Raw genomic sequence first — 16385 nt, forward strand, 5'->3', positions numbered from 1 at the left:
CAAATAGTCACAGGAGAAAGCGAGGTCACATCTTCGGGAAATGCTTGATTCTCCCCAGTGCGATTACCTACGCTTGTCGCCGTTCTTTCTCGCACATCTTGCCCTGGAATCGGTACTGGTTCCCTAGTGCATATCGTTCTTTAGCGTTCAGTGCAGAGAGGTCTTCACATACTATTCCACAGGAACGAGTTGCAGATGGAGAGAGGCGAAATTTTTAAAAATACAACGGAAGTCTAACATGCCCAGAGTGTAAAGTAGTAAGAGGATTCCTCGTTAGATAAATTGGGGGAATAGTATGTGTATCAGGGATCCAGTTCAATTATTCTGTGCCTCCATTACTCTCGCGCCAAAAGGTGCACCATAAAGGAAGTGAAGGATGATGTAAACGGGAATGCACGCTACGGCGTGAAAGGGTAGAAGTGTGTAAACTGCCATATTTCCCAGCACTACCAACAGCTTGGTAGGCTGACTCGTTACTGAAAATTCCGGAATGACCACGGATATGACAGAAATGGGGCGAGAGAAGAGAAACGATAGAGATATTTCTTAATAGAAATAACTGTCGGATTAAAAGACCGAAGTGAATACAGGGCAGAAAGCAGAGATAGAAAATCAGTGTAAGAATGAACGGGCGTAGAGGGACGGCTATGAATAGCATAAGCAATAACAGAATGAAAGGCTACAAGCTCAGCGGCATAGGCACTAGAGAGTGGTTCTAAGGAGAGACGATGGACGTAGACAATACTTTCTGATGACCTAAAACAACAAACCCAGCACCAGCGGAGGGACGATTGAAATACCCATCAGTTAAATATGCTGTACACGTTGACAAGAAAAATACAAGGCTTCCCGAAAACTAAGTTGAACAACAAAAAATTGAATTTTAATGAGGAATGGTCGGACCAGGGATTAAATACAGTTTGAGTTTCAGACGGGTGATAGAACCAACTATTGTATAATACAGATTGCCGTGATGTGAAAAGAATTAACTCTCCACATAACTGGTCTAGGTAAATATGCAAAGTAAGAACCTTTGCATGAACATGAAGAGCAGCGGTTCGCCTAGTATTGTAGCGGCCAGTAGAGCAAAGTTTAATTCGCTGAAGCGATAAAACTCTCGTAGTCGGGAAAGGGGGCAATGAAACCACCAAGCAGGGGCGGCACAGATGATTGTGGGAGGAATAATTGGATGATAAATTTGGCGCATATAGAAGGAGAAACACGAAATTGGAAATGGAACCAATTAAGCAGCTTGGTGGTAGATGCAAAAATTTTCGTTTCCAAATGATTAACGTGGGGAAGAAAGCATGAGTGAGAGTCAAAAACAACTCCTAATAATTTGGCACTCGATTCACACTTCAGATAAGTTTGTAGAACAAGAGTTGGCTTACGTTTGGGCAAATCTGGGACTCCATCAAAAAATAAATAAAAACATACGAACACTTTTCTGGGTTTAACTGAACACGATACGTGGCACGCCAGTTTTGGATTAAAGATAAAACATTTGTACCCAACGTTGACAACTCGCCGCTAGTCATACCTAGGACAAGTATAATGGCGTCATCTGTATATGCCTGGATGTGGATGGATGAGGGGACAGGAAGGTTTAAGAGATCATAAAGTACGTTTTTCGAAACTGATGGTGAAAGCGGCGAACCTCGCGGACTGCTGAGGGAAGAATGCACAGAAAGACTACACGAAGGAGACTGATAGGTCAAATGGCAATTACAAAGAAAAGAAGCAAAAAGGGAATAAAAGTTCGCGGACAACGATGTTTTCTTAAATATAAAACCGAAGGGTGCCAAACGCTGTCAAATACAGCTATGGAGTCCAGAGAAATTAGAATCACAGGAATTTTTCGGTGCTTATAACTATGTAACAACTCCCGCAAATGATAGAGAGTCTGAACAGAACAGCGGCCATGCGTGAGATTATAATGATTTCTGTGAAGCAGGTTACTTTTTAAACAGGAAGTAATAACTCCTACCATATAGTAAACACTCGACCACTTTACCGAAAGACGAATTAGTATAGATCAATCAGTAAGAATTCGGAAGGTGGTTTGGAATACTCGAGTCGGGAATAAAAGTATTTGTGCCAATTCTTCGTGTCTGAGGAAAGTAACCGAAATGGATCATCATCGTCATCATCAGCCTGACTACGCCCACTGCAGGGCAAAGGCCGCTCCCATGTCTTTCCAAATAACCCTCTGCTTTGCAAGACAGAATTAAAGATAAAGACGAAAAACAAGGGATGATCGGTAAACAAACTCACAGCAAAACGAGGTGAGATAAAATCAGTGCCAGGAGAAGACTTCAAATATATTGAATTGATTACAGCTTCGATCTCCGCAGCAGTGAACGGTATATCTTGAACTGAGTTATTGTAAGGCTGCGCAGTAATGTCCCGAACGTGAATATGGAGAGGGAGGTCGTAGGCAGAATCATCTGTAGTGAGGTGAGTACGAAGTAGCAACTTTATAGTGCAAGTTAGCGTTTCAGTATATGTGCATCGGAGTATTGTAGAGAAGGGATAATGGAAGAGCACCTGAGCTTGCGAAAAGCATCTTTATATGGCTTACCAAACAGGAATTTACGCGTAGCTATACAGCAGTTCTCCTTTAAATAAGAGTCATGTGTGTTTCTATTGTTAGATCGCACGTGCACATGAATCTAGCAGAGCGTCTGCTCCGGCGGCATCCAGAACTGTCGTCGTTCGTCGCCAGGGGAGAGAGGAGGCGCTGCCGTCGTGCGACCCAACTTGAGCTTGGGTTTCGCCTAACAGCAGGCAGGTGTTGTGCAAAAGCGCTACCGGTCGACCTAAAAATGCTGAGCATATAATGTCTGATCCGGAGGCATTTTATTTACCGACTGGTTGTGGCAGGTGCGCTGCAGAAATGCAAGAATGGAATCATAGCGCAACTTCTATGTTAAGAGCAGTGTGCTCTTGTTTCTCTTTCTGCTATGTTTTTGAAGCTTCGCTCAAGCGTAAGCAATATCCGTGGAACGTTTGAAATTTCGCTGTCTTCGCTGCGAACCGCTCGGGCGCCCTAGACAAGCACACTCGCTCTGTTTGTTATGGCAATGTTAAGAAAGCAACGCACATCACACTCGCATAGCGCTGCGTGACAGCTATCCCTATATTTCGTGTATTCCGCAGGAAGCAGTGCGCCATACATACGTGGTAAAGCGCTTGTTGATTCGCAACGCATGCCAGTTGTGTTGCCTCTTTGCCGTTCGTATTGAAGGCTTTCCGCCAAAAATTAATGCCTTATAACTAAGATCCCAGCAACCATAACGATGCATTTGTGTTCTGTGACGTTGAGCACTTGGACGCCGATATGAAGCAGGACATCGGGGTATTTTATGTGCCATCAGCCGCTCTTGTACCCATCCTCTCCACGCGAACCTTTCTCTCTTGCCTCACCCCACAGTGGCACACTGCAGCTGCCAGTTCCCTCTTTAGTCGCCGCAATGACTACCGTTGGTCCCGCGCCGCATACCACAACCACGCCTCACGCTTAACCACAACCGATGCACCGTACTGGCGACAACTTCAGGCATGGCCCTCCCATTCCATAAATTTGCCCATCTCTTTCACCCCTCCCACCCTATACCACTACATCTGGGAATGTCTGCATAGCCTATGCGGTCCTTCCATCCACACCCACATCCCCTGCTTCTGGGAGGCCAATCAATCTTCGGAAAAAACAGCCCGCCTAACAGCTACGACTGTTCGAGCGGGCCATGCTGAAGCTGAAACGATCGGCTGGAGGGATGCTGGACTAAGGGATGCAGGTTACATTCTATCAAATAAACTTTTAAACCTCTTCTTCCACGGTCGCCGCGTTTCGGTGGGAGCGACAAGCAACACACCCCCGTGGCTGAGCGGTGTCAGTGCACGGTAGAAAAACACAGGCGATCGAAATTAAATCGAAGAGCCTGGCTACGGCGTCTCTTTCTGTCTTTCTGCATTCACTTCCACTTTCCTCCCTTCCTTCACTACGCCAATTAGGTGTCCACCTAGAAGTGATACATTTACTGCGCCTTTACTTACCTCTCATAGCCCATATTGTTCCCTCTTACCGCTTTGACTGAAGCGCTTCCCCCTCTCTGCTATGTCGCATCTGTTATTTCCCCTTCCCATACCATACCTATCACTTTGCTTTGCACTCCCCAAACTCGTCGCATTTCTTGACTGGACTCCGTTGTGTGGGCATCCCACTACTACGCCGCTAATCCTATGGAGGTCGCCCTAAGAGCTGTCGCTGAAAAAAACAGTATCTCGCAAAAGCGCAAAATCAGCTCGGGAGCGAGTGGCCCGAAAGACCCGGAAAGTGTGAAAATAGCAATGAACCTGCCATTTTCACGCAGTGTCAAACCAAAGCATATTTCGTTTCAACGACAGACTAATTTTGTGAATTTGCAATTGACGCTTACTTGCAGAGGTCCTCGTGCACGCTCGCGCTCGCGTCAGGTTGCTGTTGACTCAACTCCCCGACGACACTGTCGAGGATGTTGCTGTAACACTCCTGGACTCGCGTCACGTTGCATGATTGATCGGCGCCCAAAGCTGCGATAGAAATATCAAGGCGTACGTTAACCTCAACTCAACTCATCTGCACCAACGTATGAGAATGGGCGTTCGGATTCTTCGTTCACACAGTCAGGTTAATGACAAACCGAAATTATATTTTCCCCAACAGGGGATCTGTCTCAACGAAGTCACCACTAAAGAAGTTACGTTTGATACTTTTTACCTTTTGCAATTATTTGCATTTGTATTATTTACAAATGAAAAAACTGGGTCACTGACCAAGTTAAAAGATGAAAAATGACGTTGAATTTGTGTTTACCAGGTTACTGTGTGGGACAAAGGTTAAAACTGCAGATTTGAGGGGATAATGTTAAAGCGAAAGTTGCTAACGAGTTCAGTTTTAATAAGCAACGCAGCATGCCGGAAACACTCATGCAGCAGCACCATGCATGTGAATAATGTCGTTATCTTTACACTTTTCATGAAACTCTTGATGGCGGGAAATAAAGAAAATTGTCTCACATCTCTTGCTACAGGATAAAAGCCACAGCCTGAGCAGCGCCTGTTCGTTTAAAATGATCTATCAGGACCCCTATCGCTTGTGGGGAAACAGGATACCCATGATCGTACTGAGGCAATATCTGAAATAGATTGGAGCTTTCAACTATGTAAGATTCAATGCGCCGGCATTTCCCACTTCAACTTGGTCATCGGTTATCAAACAAGAGGGTTATCCGCTTCTCACGGTTCAGAGGAATACATCAAGCATACCCTGCTGGTCAGCTGTGCGCAAGTGTTGCATCCCTGGCTACAACTTTATGGGCACTAATTCAAAACCGCTCCGTGATGCTCAACATCACCACCCTCTCTCAAGGCAACTGGTGCAATCGATTGCATACTCGGGCTACCTGAAACTGAGGAGAAAAAACGAATGTAATCACATCTGTTGAGCTGGCGAAATTATCTTAAATATTTGATCTAGTACAGCTGCGCTTCACCTCATTTCTTGTAGACTTACGACGAAATTTCATGCATAGAGTACCCGTGATTTGTCTCTGCTTGGCTTCTTGCTGTGAAAAAGAAATGTCGGTGTTCGGTTAGCCTAGGCCTCCACAAGGCCTAGGCTAACTATTTGACAACTGAGGACTGCCTTGCCATCATCTGGGTAACGTCGAAATTCCGCCCCTACCGACACAGACTACAGTTCAAGGTTTTCAGCGATCGCCACGCACTGTGCTGGCGTGCCAGTTTGAAGGACCTCTCCGGCCGCCTCGCTCGGGGGAGTCTACGCCTACAGGAGTTTGAAATCACCGTCGTTTACAAGTCCGGATGCAAGCACTCTGACACCGACTGCCAGGCGACGATGAGGACGCCTTCCTGGAACCCATCAACTACAACTCTTTTGCACAGCAACAGTGCTCGAACCCCGATCTAAAACGCCTCATCGAGTACTTAGAAGGCAAGGTTTCTTCATCCCTCGCCCCGTTCAAGGGAGGATTATCTTCGTTCTTTGTACAGAATGATGTCCTCGAGAAGAAAAACACTGCAGCAAATAAAACAGCCTGCCTCCGCGTTGTACCTGCCAGGTTTCGCGAAAAAGTTCTACATGGTTCACACGGCGAGCCGACAGCTGGACATCTCGGGTCTAATCGCACCCTCCGCTCCATTCAAGACAAGTATTAATGGCACCGACTGTTCGCCGATGTCGCAAATAATGTGAAAACTTGCCGAGATTATCAGCGAAAAGATCCCTCCCACCCGACCAGCAGGATTTCTGAACCCTACTGAACCTCCTCAGGGCCGTTCCAGCAGATCGGCATGAACCTGCTTGGCCCTTTCTCAAAGTCGACGTCTGGAAATAAGTGGATCAGCATAGCGACCAACTACCGGACCTGCTACGACGAGGTAAAAGCCCTACCGTACGGAACAGCAGCAGAAGTCGCGAAATTTTTCGTGGAGTGCATTCTTCTGCGACACGGCGCCCCCGATGTGTTCATCACGGACATAAGAACAGCGTTCACGACGGAACTGATAAAAGCCATCCTGCGCTACAGGCAAACAAGCCACCGGAGGACAACCGCATACCATCCTTCAGACCAACGGACTGAAAGAGCGCCTGAACGAAACCATCACTTACATGCTCGCCATGTATGTCGACGCCGAACACATGACCTGGGACGTCATCCTGCCTTACGTCGTCTTCGCATACAACACCGTAGTGCAGGAGAACACCGAGATGACGCCAATTAGGCTCGTCCATCGCATGTAGGCCACGACCATGCTAGGCGCCATGCTGCCCAACATTATCTAAGAAGATAACGTCAATGTCAACGTCTACATGTCACTAAAGGACGAGTCACACTGCGGAAACAGTCGGCCAACCCGTCCGAAAAAAACAATGGTTTCGTCGGGTCGGCGATCCTGTCACATCGCGTCAAGACGAACAATGGGAAAACGTCTAGCTGTCGACCGCCAGCTTGTGTTGGCCACTTGTGCGTCACTTGTTCAGGAACTCTGTCACACCACAAAAACCACTTCAGTCGTGTTACCCGGCGCTTCTCTGCTCTTGCTCGCGCACTCTCCTCCGTGCACAATTGCTGCGTGTGCAGAGCCGTGAAAACTGGAGACAACTTGCGCTGCCGTGGCTACTAGCAGTTTTGCAGAATCTCAGATTAACTGTGACCGTGCGAGGGTGCTGAGGAGCAGCCTTGCTGCTGTACTGCGCCGTCGATTCTGACTCGGACGACGAACCGCCTCCGCAGAGAAACCGCGCTGGATGATCGACTGGCTGCGAAGGGCGCCTGAGCAAGGCGTTTTCGAAAACGTGATGCGAGAGGGGCTACACGCGTCTCCTTTCTGTGCCCTGTGTCTACTTCTACGCATTTCGTATTTTTCGCTGCTGTTCCACAATAGATTATCAACGCGGCCGGTCACTGCAAATCACGCCACAATCGCGGTAGATTCATCGAGTTTGTTGCACACTTTCAGAGTAGTGAAAAAATATAAAGTATACACATCATTCTTGCAATGAAATGGGAACCCAGTAAAATTATTCTGATTGGTATCTGAAAGAAAAATTGCAGCACTGCTTTCTTGTTCATCTCAAGTTCAAAAATAGAAGGACAGGTAACTGTGACGTTACTGATCACTGGAGGGCGCCACCGCGTCGATAAATAAAAAGGCACGCGTGACTGGGCTAGTCAGCGCGTGGCACGCCCTCGACTGGCGTGTTGTTCTTCACTCTTGGCCGGGAACTGTTTCCGGCCCGGCTTATCACAGTAACTCGCGCTCGCCTGTGAAATAAGGTCAAAACTAGCGGTCTCTTGAAACAAAGATTCCTTCAGATCACGCCGTTGATATTTTTTGTTTGCTATATCCCATGGAAAGCACCTCTCTTCGATCATCGCGATCAGGTCACTTTCCTGGCGATACGAGAACAACGGCGGCATGTTCACGCGAGCAACTGGGACACTCGTCTGCCGGCTCCTGCACGGGTGGTTCCTGCGCACAACCCAGTCAAGAAATTGCTGCAGCTCGCGGCCGAGGCATTGCCTGCACAAGTCACGAGGCATTTCGTTTGGCTCCCTACAGAGCCGCGTTCGTGAGAACAGTACGCTTGCTCACAAGAATGCGACGGGGATCGTAGGAGGAGGAGGAAAACTTTTAACGTGCTCCTCCACGGCGGCCGCATCCGCCAGCCGACGGTTGCCACGGCAGCCTTCCCGTTCGTATGCGCCCGCCTCCAATACTTCGTACCCCGGCAGACAGCATTTTGAGGAAAGCAAACGCTCTTTTTCGCACTTTGCAACCAAGCACGAAAGGCGCAAAAGCGGTGAATCACCTCAAAGTGCTTGCTTTGGTTAGTGCTGTGTCTTCAGGAAATTCGGCCGGCCGGCGAACAGGGCCAACCGGGTCCACAAAAGCCGTTTGTTTATTGTTCTGCTTCCCTAAAGCTGTCATACCGAGGCAAGAAGCTCAGCAACCGGTCTCGTTTATCTGCCGTTCGTACAGCGTCAGAGGAAGTTGTGGGACGAGTGGGTTAGGCGACTTGTTGAGGGCTCGCTTGCGAACGTGTTCGGTTGATGTCATTGTGTTTCCGCAATATGACACGGGCTTAAGGCAACAACAACAACCTTCAACGCGCAGGAGAAGTCCGAAGACTTGCTCGATTACGGATCAAAGCCCAACAGCTGACTGCCTACCAAGACGCAACGCGGAATACAAGCCAGGATACCGAGTCTGGGATTGGACACCCATTAGCCGCTGCGGATTGAGTGAAAAATTTTGCGCCGGCATTTCGGCCCGCACCAGGTTCTTCGTCGGCTAGGTGAACTGGACCATGAAGTCGCCCTGGAGGAAAAGACGGCATCCCACTGACGCCGCTTACGACCAGAAGGTGGCCATGTCGTCCGTCTAAAGCCCTGTTATGCGCTCTAAAGGACGCTGTGTTTCCACTCAGGGTGTTTATTGTGCACAGTCCTTTTTATGCGTTTCTATGCGCCTTATTTGTCTTAAAGCATCGGGTCGACGCTTCTTTGTGAGAGGAGTAATGCCTCTAATCTTTTGGGGTGTTTGTTTGCTCATCCTTCAAAGTTTCTGGCACACCGCTTTATCGCATTGTTTGTGATGCAAGACGCGACTACTTTGACCTCGATTGATCCCATCGAGGCGGGGCCGATTCTGCGTTGTTGCAGAACGTGGTGGCAACTTTGCAGGCTATCCGGAAATTTCGCTATCAGCTCTAAATTGAGTACCGCTGAGAGCGGCAGGGGTACTGTTCGACGACCGCAGAGCACGTTTGTTGCTACGCAGCCGCCACTTAATTTTTTTTGTTTGTGGGGGCAAATTAGCCTAATAAAGAGTTGTGTTTTCAAGCCCTATTCGCTCTCTTCCTGCACGCCGGACTGCCATTACTACTACGCAATTTACACTGCGGACAACACCGGAAGATCTGTCTGTGCGTGTGACAACAACCCGTCTGTGCAGTTGTACGCGCACTGTACAGCTGCAGAAGCAGTGTTGCACTACCCAAGCAGCGTTACCATACGTGCGTCTGCTATGTTTGGCGTGAATGGAGCCCAGCGCCTTAACCAAGTGTAAGAGATGTGCGTCTCTGTGCGGGCAACACATGGACCACGAGTGCTATGCGTCAGAGTACTGCGCAAAGAACCCGTTGTTTTATTGCGAAAGCAATACTACTTGCACTTTCACGCCTTCGCCGTGCCGCGGCGGTGACCACCAGAAACCTTCATTGCATTAAATTGGATTAGATTGGATTAGATTGGATTATATTAGATTGGATTGGACTGGATTTGATTGGATTAGATTAATTAAATTACATTAGATTAGAGTAGATTACATTGGATTGAATTATTGGATAGGAGTGTATTGGATTGGAGTGGACTGGATTGAAGTGGATTGAACTGGATTGGAATGCATTGGATGGGATATGATTGGATTGGATTGGATTGGATTGGACTGGATTGGATTGTATAACCGATGCATCACCACAAGTCTAACCACAAGCACCACCACCAGCTACACTACCAGCTGTACCATGGCGTAGGTACGGATATTGCTTTCGCAATTACCTGGCTTAACCAAGCTAAGCCACGGCGAATTTTATTCTTTGGACTCTGCCCCTAAATTATAAAGAATGGCGGCTATAAAATGTACGAACGTCCGCCTTAAACTGCAGTCCCGTTATGTCAGCACTGCAGTGGCATTGCGTCACTAACGTCAATGAGCCTCCTTAGCAGGCTATTCCTAAAATGCCAGCTCTCTACTGCCTGACAGAGTGGACGTCGACCAATGTCATGCTCCATCGACTGTTAAAAACTTCAGCAACTGAATTACGTTTTTGCGCCCACGAGAGAGGGAATTCGATGCCGGTAGAGTAGCAGGGCCCAAAAAAAGGGGTTACCGCACTGGTTCCAACTATAACGGCGACTGCAGAACTTCAAAATGAGTTCACAGAAGGCGGCTTCTACATCTGGCTGAAATTACGGATAGGCGAACTTACTGCTTTGAGGATATCTCCTATTATTTTTTGTGATTTATGGAAGTTATTCAAGGTACTGGTCATGTAATAAAAATTTACCTGTGGTGTTATTGATAAACGAATACAGTGTACTGTCCAGTAATCTTCCCGAAAATCTGCTTGTACCGATACACTCTAATCTATAGTTTCTCATGCACTATCAGTGATTACCTTAGCCCATATATTATAAGCAAAGGGCACTAAGGTAATTGGTCAACAATTTTTAGACTTTTTGACATGATGTTCATATATTCCGTGCTTGCCGCACGCTTAGGGTCATGCACTGCATAAACAGGGTGGCAAGTTTCTTTAAAACATGGGCTCTGCCGTACCCCTCGTCTTATGTCCGTAAAAGTGTGCATATCTCTGGTGTTTTCATTCGCTGCTTATTTTTTTCGAACACACAAAAGCTCTTTCAGAAGCTTGGAAATAGCTATTTCCTTTGTTTATTTTTGCGCGGTGTTACCTTCTAGCTAAATTCATTTATGTACAGCCCCGCCGCGGTGGCTCAGTGCTTACGGTGCTCGGCTGCTGACCCGAAAGACGCGGGTTCAATCCCGGCCGCGGCGGCCGAATTTCGATGAAGGCGAAATTCTAGAGGCCCGTGTACTGTGCAATGTCAGTGCACGTTAAAGAACCCCATGTGGTCGAAATTTCCGGAGCCCTTCACTACGGCGTCCCTCATAGCCTTAGTTGCTTCGGAACGTTAAACCCCCATAAACCATAAACCGAACCATTTATGTACAGTAAAAGTTGAAAATGGCACTAATAAAATCGTGGGCTCAGTTTGACACGTTGTATATTTGCGCGACAGGGTTTCCGGAAATCAGTGTTGTGGCGTTACCGAAAAAAAGTAACTAAATACGTTATTCGTTACACTAAAAAAAAAAGAACGCGTTACCGCCCTACGTTACCTACAAAAAAAAAGGTAGCGCGTTACCGTTACCGTTACCGAAAAAAAGTATCGCACGTTACTTTGCCGTTACTCCATGGCCTTAAATTTTAATCAGTGCGTCTTTGCTGTAAGAACTCAAGATATCAATATTATAAAGCTCATATTTCATATAATTCCAACTTCACAAAGAAAACAGCTGAACTCAACAAATTTACAGTAATTCTGGTGTGCTTCTGGTTACGAAATTACGCGGAAATTGTGTAGCAATAAAGAAATGCTTAAATGTCATAGTTCCGGAAAAAAATATATTTGCACACATAAACAATTTTGTTTTACTTGAACCTGCATAACTATCGCAAAAATGCGAGTGTTTACGTCAAGGTGGTAAGTTCAGCTTCGCTCGCTTAGGGACTCAATAACCAGAAACGTAGCCGCAGTTGCAGATAGAAACAGCCGGTTGACTGCAATCACCTTTTCATTGCTGTACCATTGTACTCTTTCGAAGGTTCTCTAGGGGCCATCTTGAAATAAACTGGCTACATTCCTCAGTTTGCTCAGAAGAGGGAACTGCTTCCACAAAGAATGCGAAAGTGTCGCCTGGGAACGAGACCTTTTGGTTGGAAAACAAGCTTACGGAGAAACTGACTTATAGATTTCTGCAAATGGTCCATTGGTGCCTCGGCATGCGTCCACTCTTTAGAGAGTTGTGTGTGTGAGGGGTTTGGGGGTGAAGACAAGCGTATGACTGCGTGTTCGTGCCATTTTTTTTTAGTTGAGTGCGTCGTGAAGGGCAGGTGTTTTTTGCCATGCATGCGAGCCGCAACAAGGGTCGTCGAGAGCACCGGTAGATTTTGTTTCTTTGCAGCATCGTTTTCGGCGTTTTTCTTTGGGGGGGGGGGGGGGTGGAAAGAGGCGGAGGGGGCAATTGAAATAAAAAGTGACTAGTAACGTGACACCTCACGTTACCGAAAAATGTTAACGTAAGTACGTTACCAGTTACAGTTCCGAAATGGTAACGAGTACGTTACTAAGTTACCGGAAAAAGTAACGCGTTACCGGTAACGTCGTTACTTGTAACGCGTTGCCGACAACACTGCCGGAAATTGTGAATTGATGTGTGCGTACACAAATTAAGAGCGTTTCGTCTTGTATTGTCAGGCAACAGACTGAATGCTTTGCGTAGATACAGTTGACGCAATTACAGTGCAGTTCTCGTAATTTCCGGTAGAACTCTCGAAAGATTTGATTACCTTACAAGTTTTAAGTATATTCTAAATCTTCATACAACTCTTATATAGGGCTTTTTCCGCTTAAGTTATTCATGCTTATCCATACAGAAAAGAACTTAGGGAAATACCCTCACAAATTATCAACCACTCAGTCACCAACACCTGTCCATGTGTTAAGAAAAGATGCCTCTAGTTGTCTTCTTGAAGAAAGCAAAAATGTGTGTCCTTTTGGCTCACATACACTGCGCTGTAATGCTCCAGCATCTAGTTCACGTCTTGCATAGCTACTTATTAGCCTGATAAATGTCTCATCCTTACCCAGTATTATTTATTTGATACTGTCAATCAACTTAAATGTTTGCAAAAGGCGGTTTTTACAGTAAGGCAGGACGCCGGAGACGACCCAACTGAGAAATACAGAAATAAATGCTGCTCAAATTTAAAATACGAGATGGGCACATTATGCCGACGGAAATTTTAAGTTTTTTGAATTGATGGCTCTCGAAGTGCATTCGATGCTTCTTAGTGTGGACCGAACATTCATGTCGGTCACGTCGAAACATCTGGCATTACAGAAATTTTACGTTTTGTGTTCGTGTACATACGTTAGAATTGGTTTATCGGGGATTAATGTTTCAAAGCGACACAGGCTATGAGGGATGCCGTAGCGAAGGGCTCCGGAAATTTCGACCACCTGGGGTTGTTTAACGTGCACTGACATCGCATTGTACACGGGCCTCTAGAATTTCGCCTGCATCGAAATTCAGCCGCCGCGGCCGGGATCGAACCCGCGTCTTTCGGGTCAGCAGCCTAGCGCCGTAACCACTGAGCCACCCCGGCGGGTTTTTACGTTAGAATTAAAAAACAACAGCACCAAGAGTGTTGACTAGAAAACATGTGTAAGGTTTAAAAAATTAGCTGAGGTTCAGCTCTCGTTAAACCGGGCAAGTTGCGTAAGCAAGCAGCAACTGTTTTGCCCGAAGCGAACGCGCGTATTTATTCCCCGTTTCCCTCCCGTTTCCTTTATCCTTTCTCCACATTTCGGCACATGCCTCTAGAGCGCACGACTAGGTGCGCAGCAGCGGCGGCGGCGCAGCGGCGGTCCTACCGCCTGGTGGAGCGCGGCTGAAACGGTTGCTATGGCAACGGCGCTCCATCTGACCTCGGCCACCGCCGGGAGCTACGCGACGGCTCGAAACCTGGCGCAGTATTGCTTGTGGCAATAAAATTTTTCTGTCGTCGAACTCGATTGAACCTGTTTCAACCGGTTTGAACCGGACCGGAATGGTGCTCCGGTACCAAACCCGGAACTGAGCCCGAAAGGCGTGAGCCCAAACCGATCCCGAAAAAATTCCGGTTCTACACCCCAATGAAAAATGCCGGATTCTTTCAGTGAGAGTCGATCCAACTGAAAACCATATCGTGCAGAAATACTGAAGGTTTGGCCGGTTGGTGTTGATACATAAGAGAGGAATTTGTCGGAGCGCGAACGAAACGCAGACAACGAGAGAGAACAATCACGGCAGCAGCGTTCGTTCTGTCGTGATTGTTCTCTGTCGTCCCCGTTTCGTTCGCGCTGCGACAAATTCCTCTATTATGAACCATATGGCCGTCTGAGCATACGTTATAATCGATATGATGTGAATGCTTACTAGAGCACAACTAAATGTCTACTTCCTGCTGAGCACTTTCAATCGTGGGGCGCGTCAGCTCTTGTGATTAACATGCGTCACAAAAACCGAAACTTATGAACATTGGCCACAAAAGGGCTAGAAAAATTTCACTATACAACGAAGCACGCGGCTAAAAGCGATTTCATTTATTCTTGGTCAAATTTGGCTCAGTGGTTATGGTGCTAGGCTGCTGACCCGAAAGACGCGGGTTCGATCCCGGCCGCGGCGGTTGAATTTCTTTGGAGGAGAAATTCTAGGGGCCCGTGTACTGTGCGATGTCAGTGCACATTAAAGAACCCCAGGTGGTCGAAATTTCCGGAGCGCTCCACTACGGTGTCTCTCATAGCCTTAGTCGCTTTGAGACGTTAAACCCCATAAACGAAACCAAACCATCTTCGTCAAATTCAGTCGAAACCCTCAAATGAAGTACAGCATGAGTGACATTCTGAATCCATATTATGTTTGTTGTGCCCAGCCGAAAGGGGGCCCTTATAGCACCTCTCTAGAAACTGTTGCAGTGAAATAACCTAGAAGCGCTGAAAACACGTTTGGTGCCATCATAGCTGGAGCAATCGTTCCCATTTAAGGAGGTAACCACAGCAGGATCTCATTTAAATGATGCAGCGTCACAGTCAACAGACCGCACTGCATCTTGATTATCTTTTATAAAAGGCGGAGCTGTTCAAACCAGTATATCCCGAATAGAAATTGAAAAGAACGAATGATCTGCAGGAAACTTCATTTGCAGTAAACGGCCTCTGCGTCGCTGCCACTGACTCCCCTTCAAATCTATCATTCGCGCAGTGTCATTTAAAGCAGTAAGAAACCATTAATCGATACTAATTCATTCACAAAGAAACTGCCACAGTTACCAACGATTCCAATGATCGACAAGCTGCACACACTCATAGCCAAGGACTGGGCCCACGTAAAACCAAGCTATGGCTGAACATTATCATCGCAGTTATATATTCTAGTATATACGTAAGATTTCGTGAGCACTATATTAAGAGCGTATAATTTCTTTCCGTACTTCTCAGCTTTCAAAGTGCTTGTATGATTCGCACGTTTTGCAATAATTTCCTCGCTATTCAATTCTCTTGTGGACATATTTTTACTCCGCATCAGCTTGTATCGGTGGCCAAGAACAAAATCTTCTTGATCGCCCTATTGAAGCGAAAAGCTTCACAAGGTTAGTGAACACCGTGCTTCGCGTGAGACGGAGCCCAGATTTGCCACTGCTGCGCATGCGCGAAACAAGTGACGTCACGCACGGCGCAGGTGGCCGCGGCCGTCGTCGCCGACTTGTCACTACTTACAGAAAAGAAACTGCGTCGAGGCTGCGAATCGAACCATGGACTTCGGCATTTGAAGCTGAGACGCTACTACTACGCCGCGAAGGCTCAAGGTTTGAGCACGAATAAAGGTGCATGCGTGGGTTTCATAAATAAAATAAAAGGAATGAAAAAGTAAAAATTAGAACAATTATAAAAAACCAACAAAAGTACGTAAAGGAAGATTAAACACAATAAAAATAATAGAAGAAAAATGTAAAAAGAAAATGTAAAAATAAAATATGAAAATGAAAAAGTAAGGAAAGAAACGAAAATAGAAAGTAAATGAAGAAAGATCTTAAAAACAAAATAAGAAAAAGCAATAAATATTAAGAAATGGAACACAAAGAGAATGGGAAAACAAATAAAATATGAAAAATAAAAATCAAAAAGCAGTGCGCAGGGAACGCTTTCGCCTTGCAGCACTTTACAGAGCGAAACTGGCCCCAGAATTTTAACCACGCCGATTTCCGTCTCCTCCTCCGCCTCCGCACAAGCAGTGTGTGGACGGCCGAACGCCTCCACCGTTATCGCGGTGCTCCCAGTGCATTGTGCGCGAACTGCGACAGCCATGACGTCAAAGCAAGCATAACTGCAGGTTTTCGCTTCTATATCCAGGCTTAACCAGAGCTAAGTCGCTGCCTAATTTTTTAAAAACTGATATGTGTCATTTCGAGA

General features: G+C 46.6%; 2 protein-coding genes across 2 annotated transcripts in view; one reads left to right on the top strand and one right to left on the bottom strand.

The window, feature by feature from the left end:
* Window positions 1–16385, top strand: part of LOC149343975 (uncharacterized) — a 189849-nt gene that overhangs the window by 65442 nt on the left and 108022 nt on the right. The gene's annotated exons all lie outside the window — the stretch shown is intronic.
* The window catches only part of LOC149343977 (uncharacterized), a 49186-nt gene that overhangs the window by 26053 nt on the left and 6748 nt on the right, over window positions 1–16385 (bottom strand). The window contains exon 3 of the mRNA XM_089546113.1: window positions 4440–4572. Coding sequence (XP_089402239.1) covers window positions 4440–4572 — 133 coding nt within the window. The remainder of the gene's footprint in view (window positions 1–4439; window positions 4573–16385) is intronic.

The sequence above is a fragment of the Amblyomma mixtum genome, chromosome 5 (genome assembly GCF_055824585.1).
Source record: "Amblyomma mixtum isolate Tamu chromosome 5, ASM5582458v1, whole genome shotgun sequence".
NCBI classification, from domain to species: Eukaryota; Metazoa; Arthropoda; class Arachnida; order Ixodida; family Ixodidae; genus Amblyomma; species Amblyomma mixtum.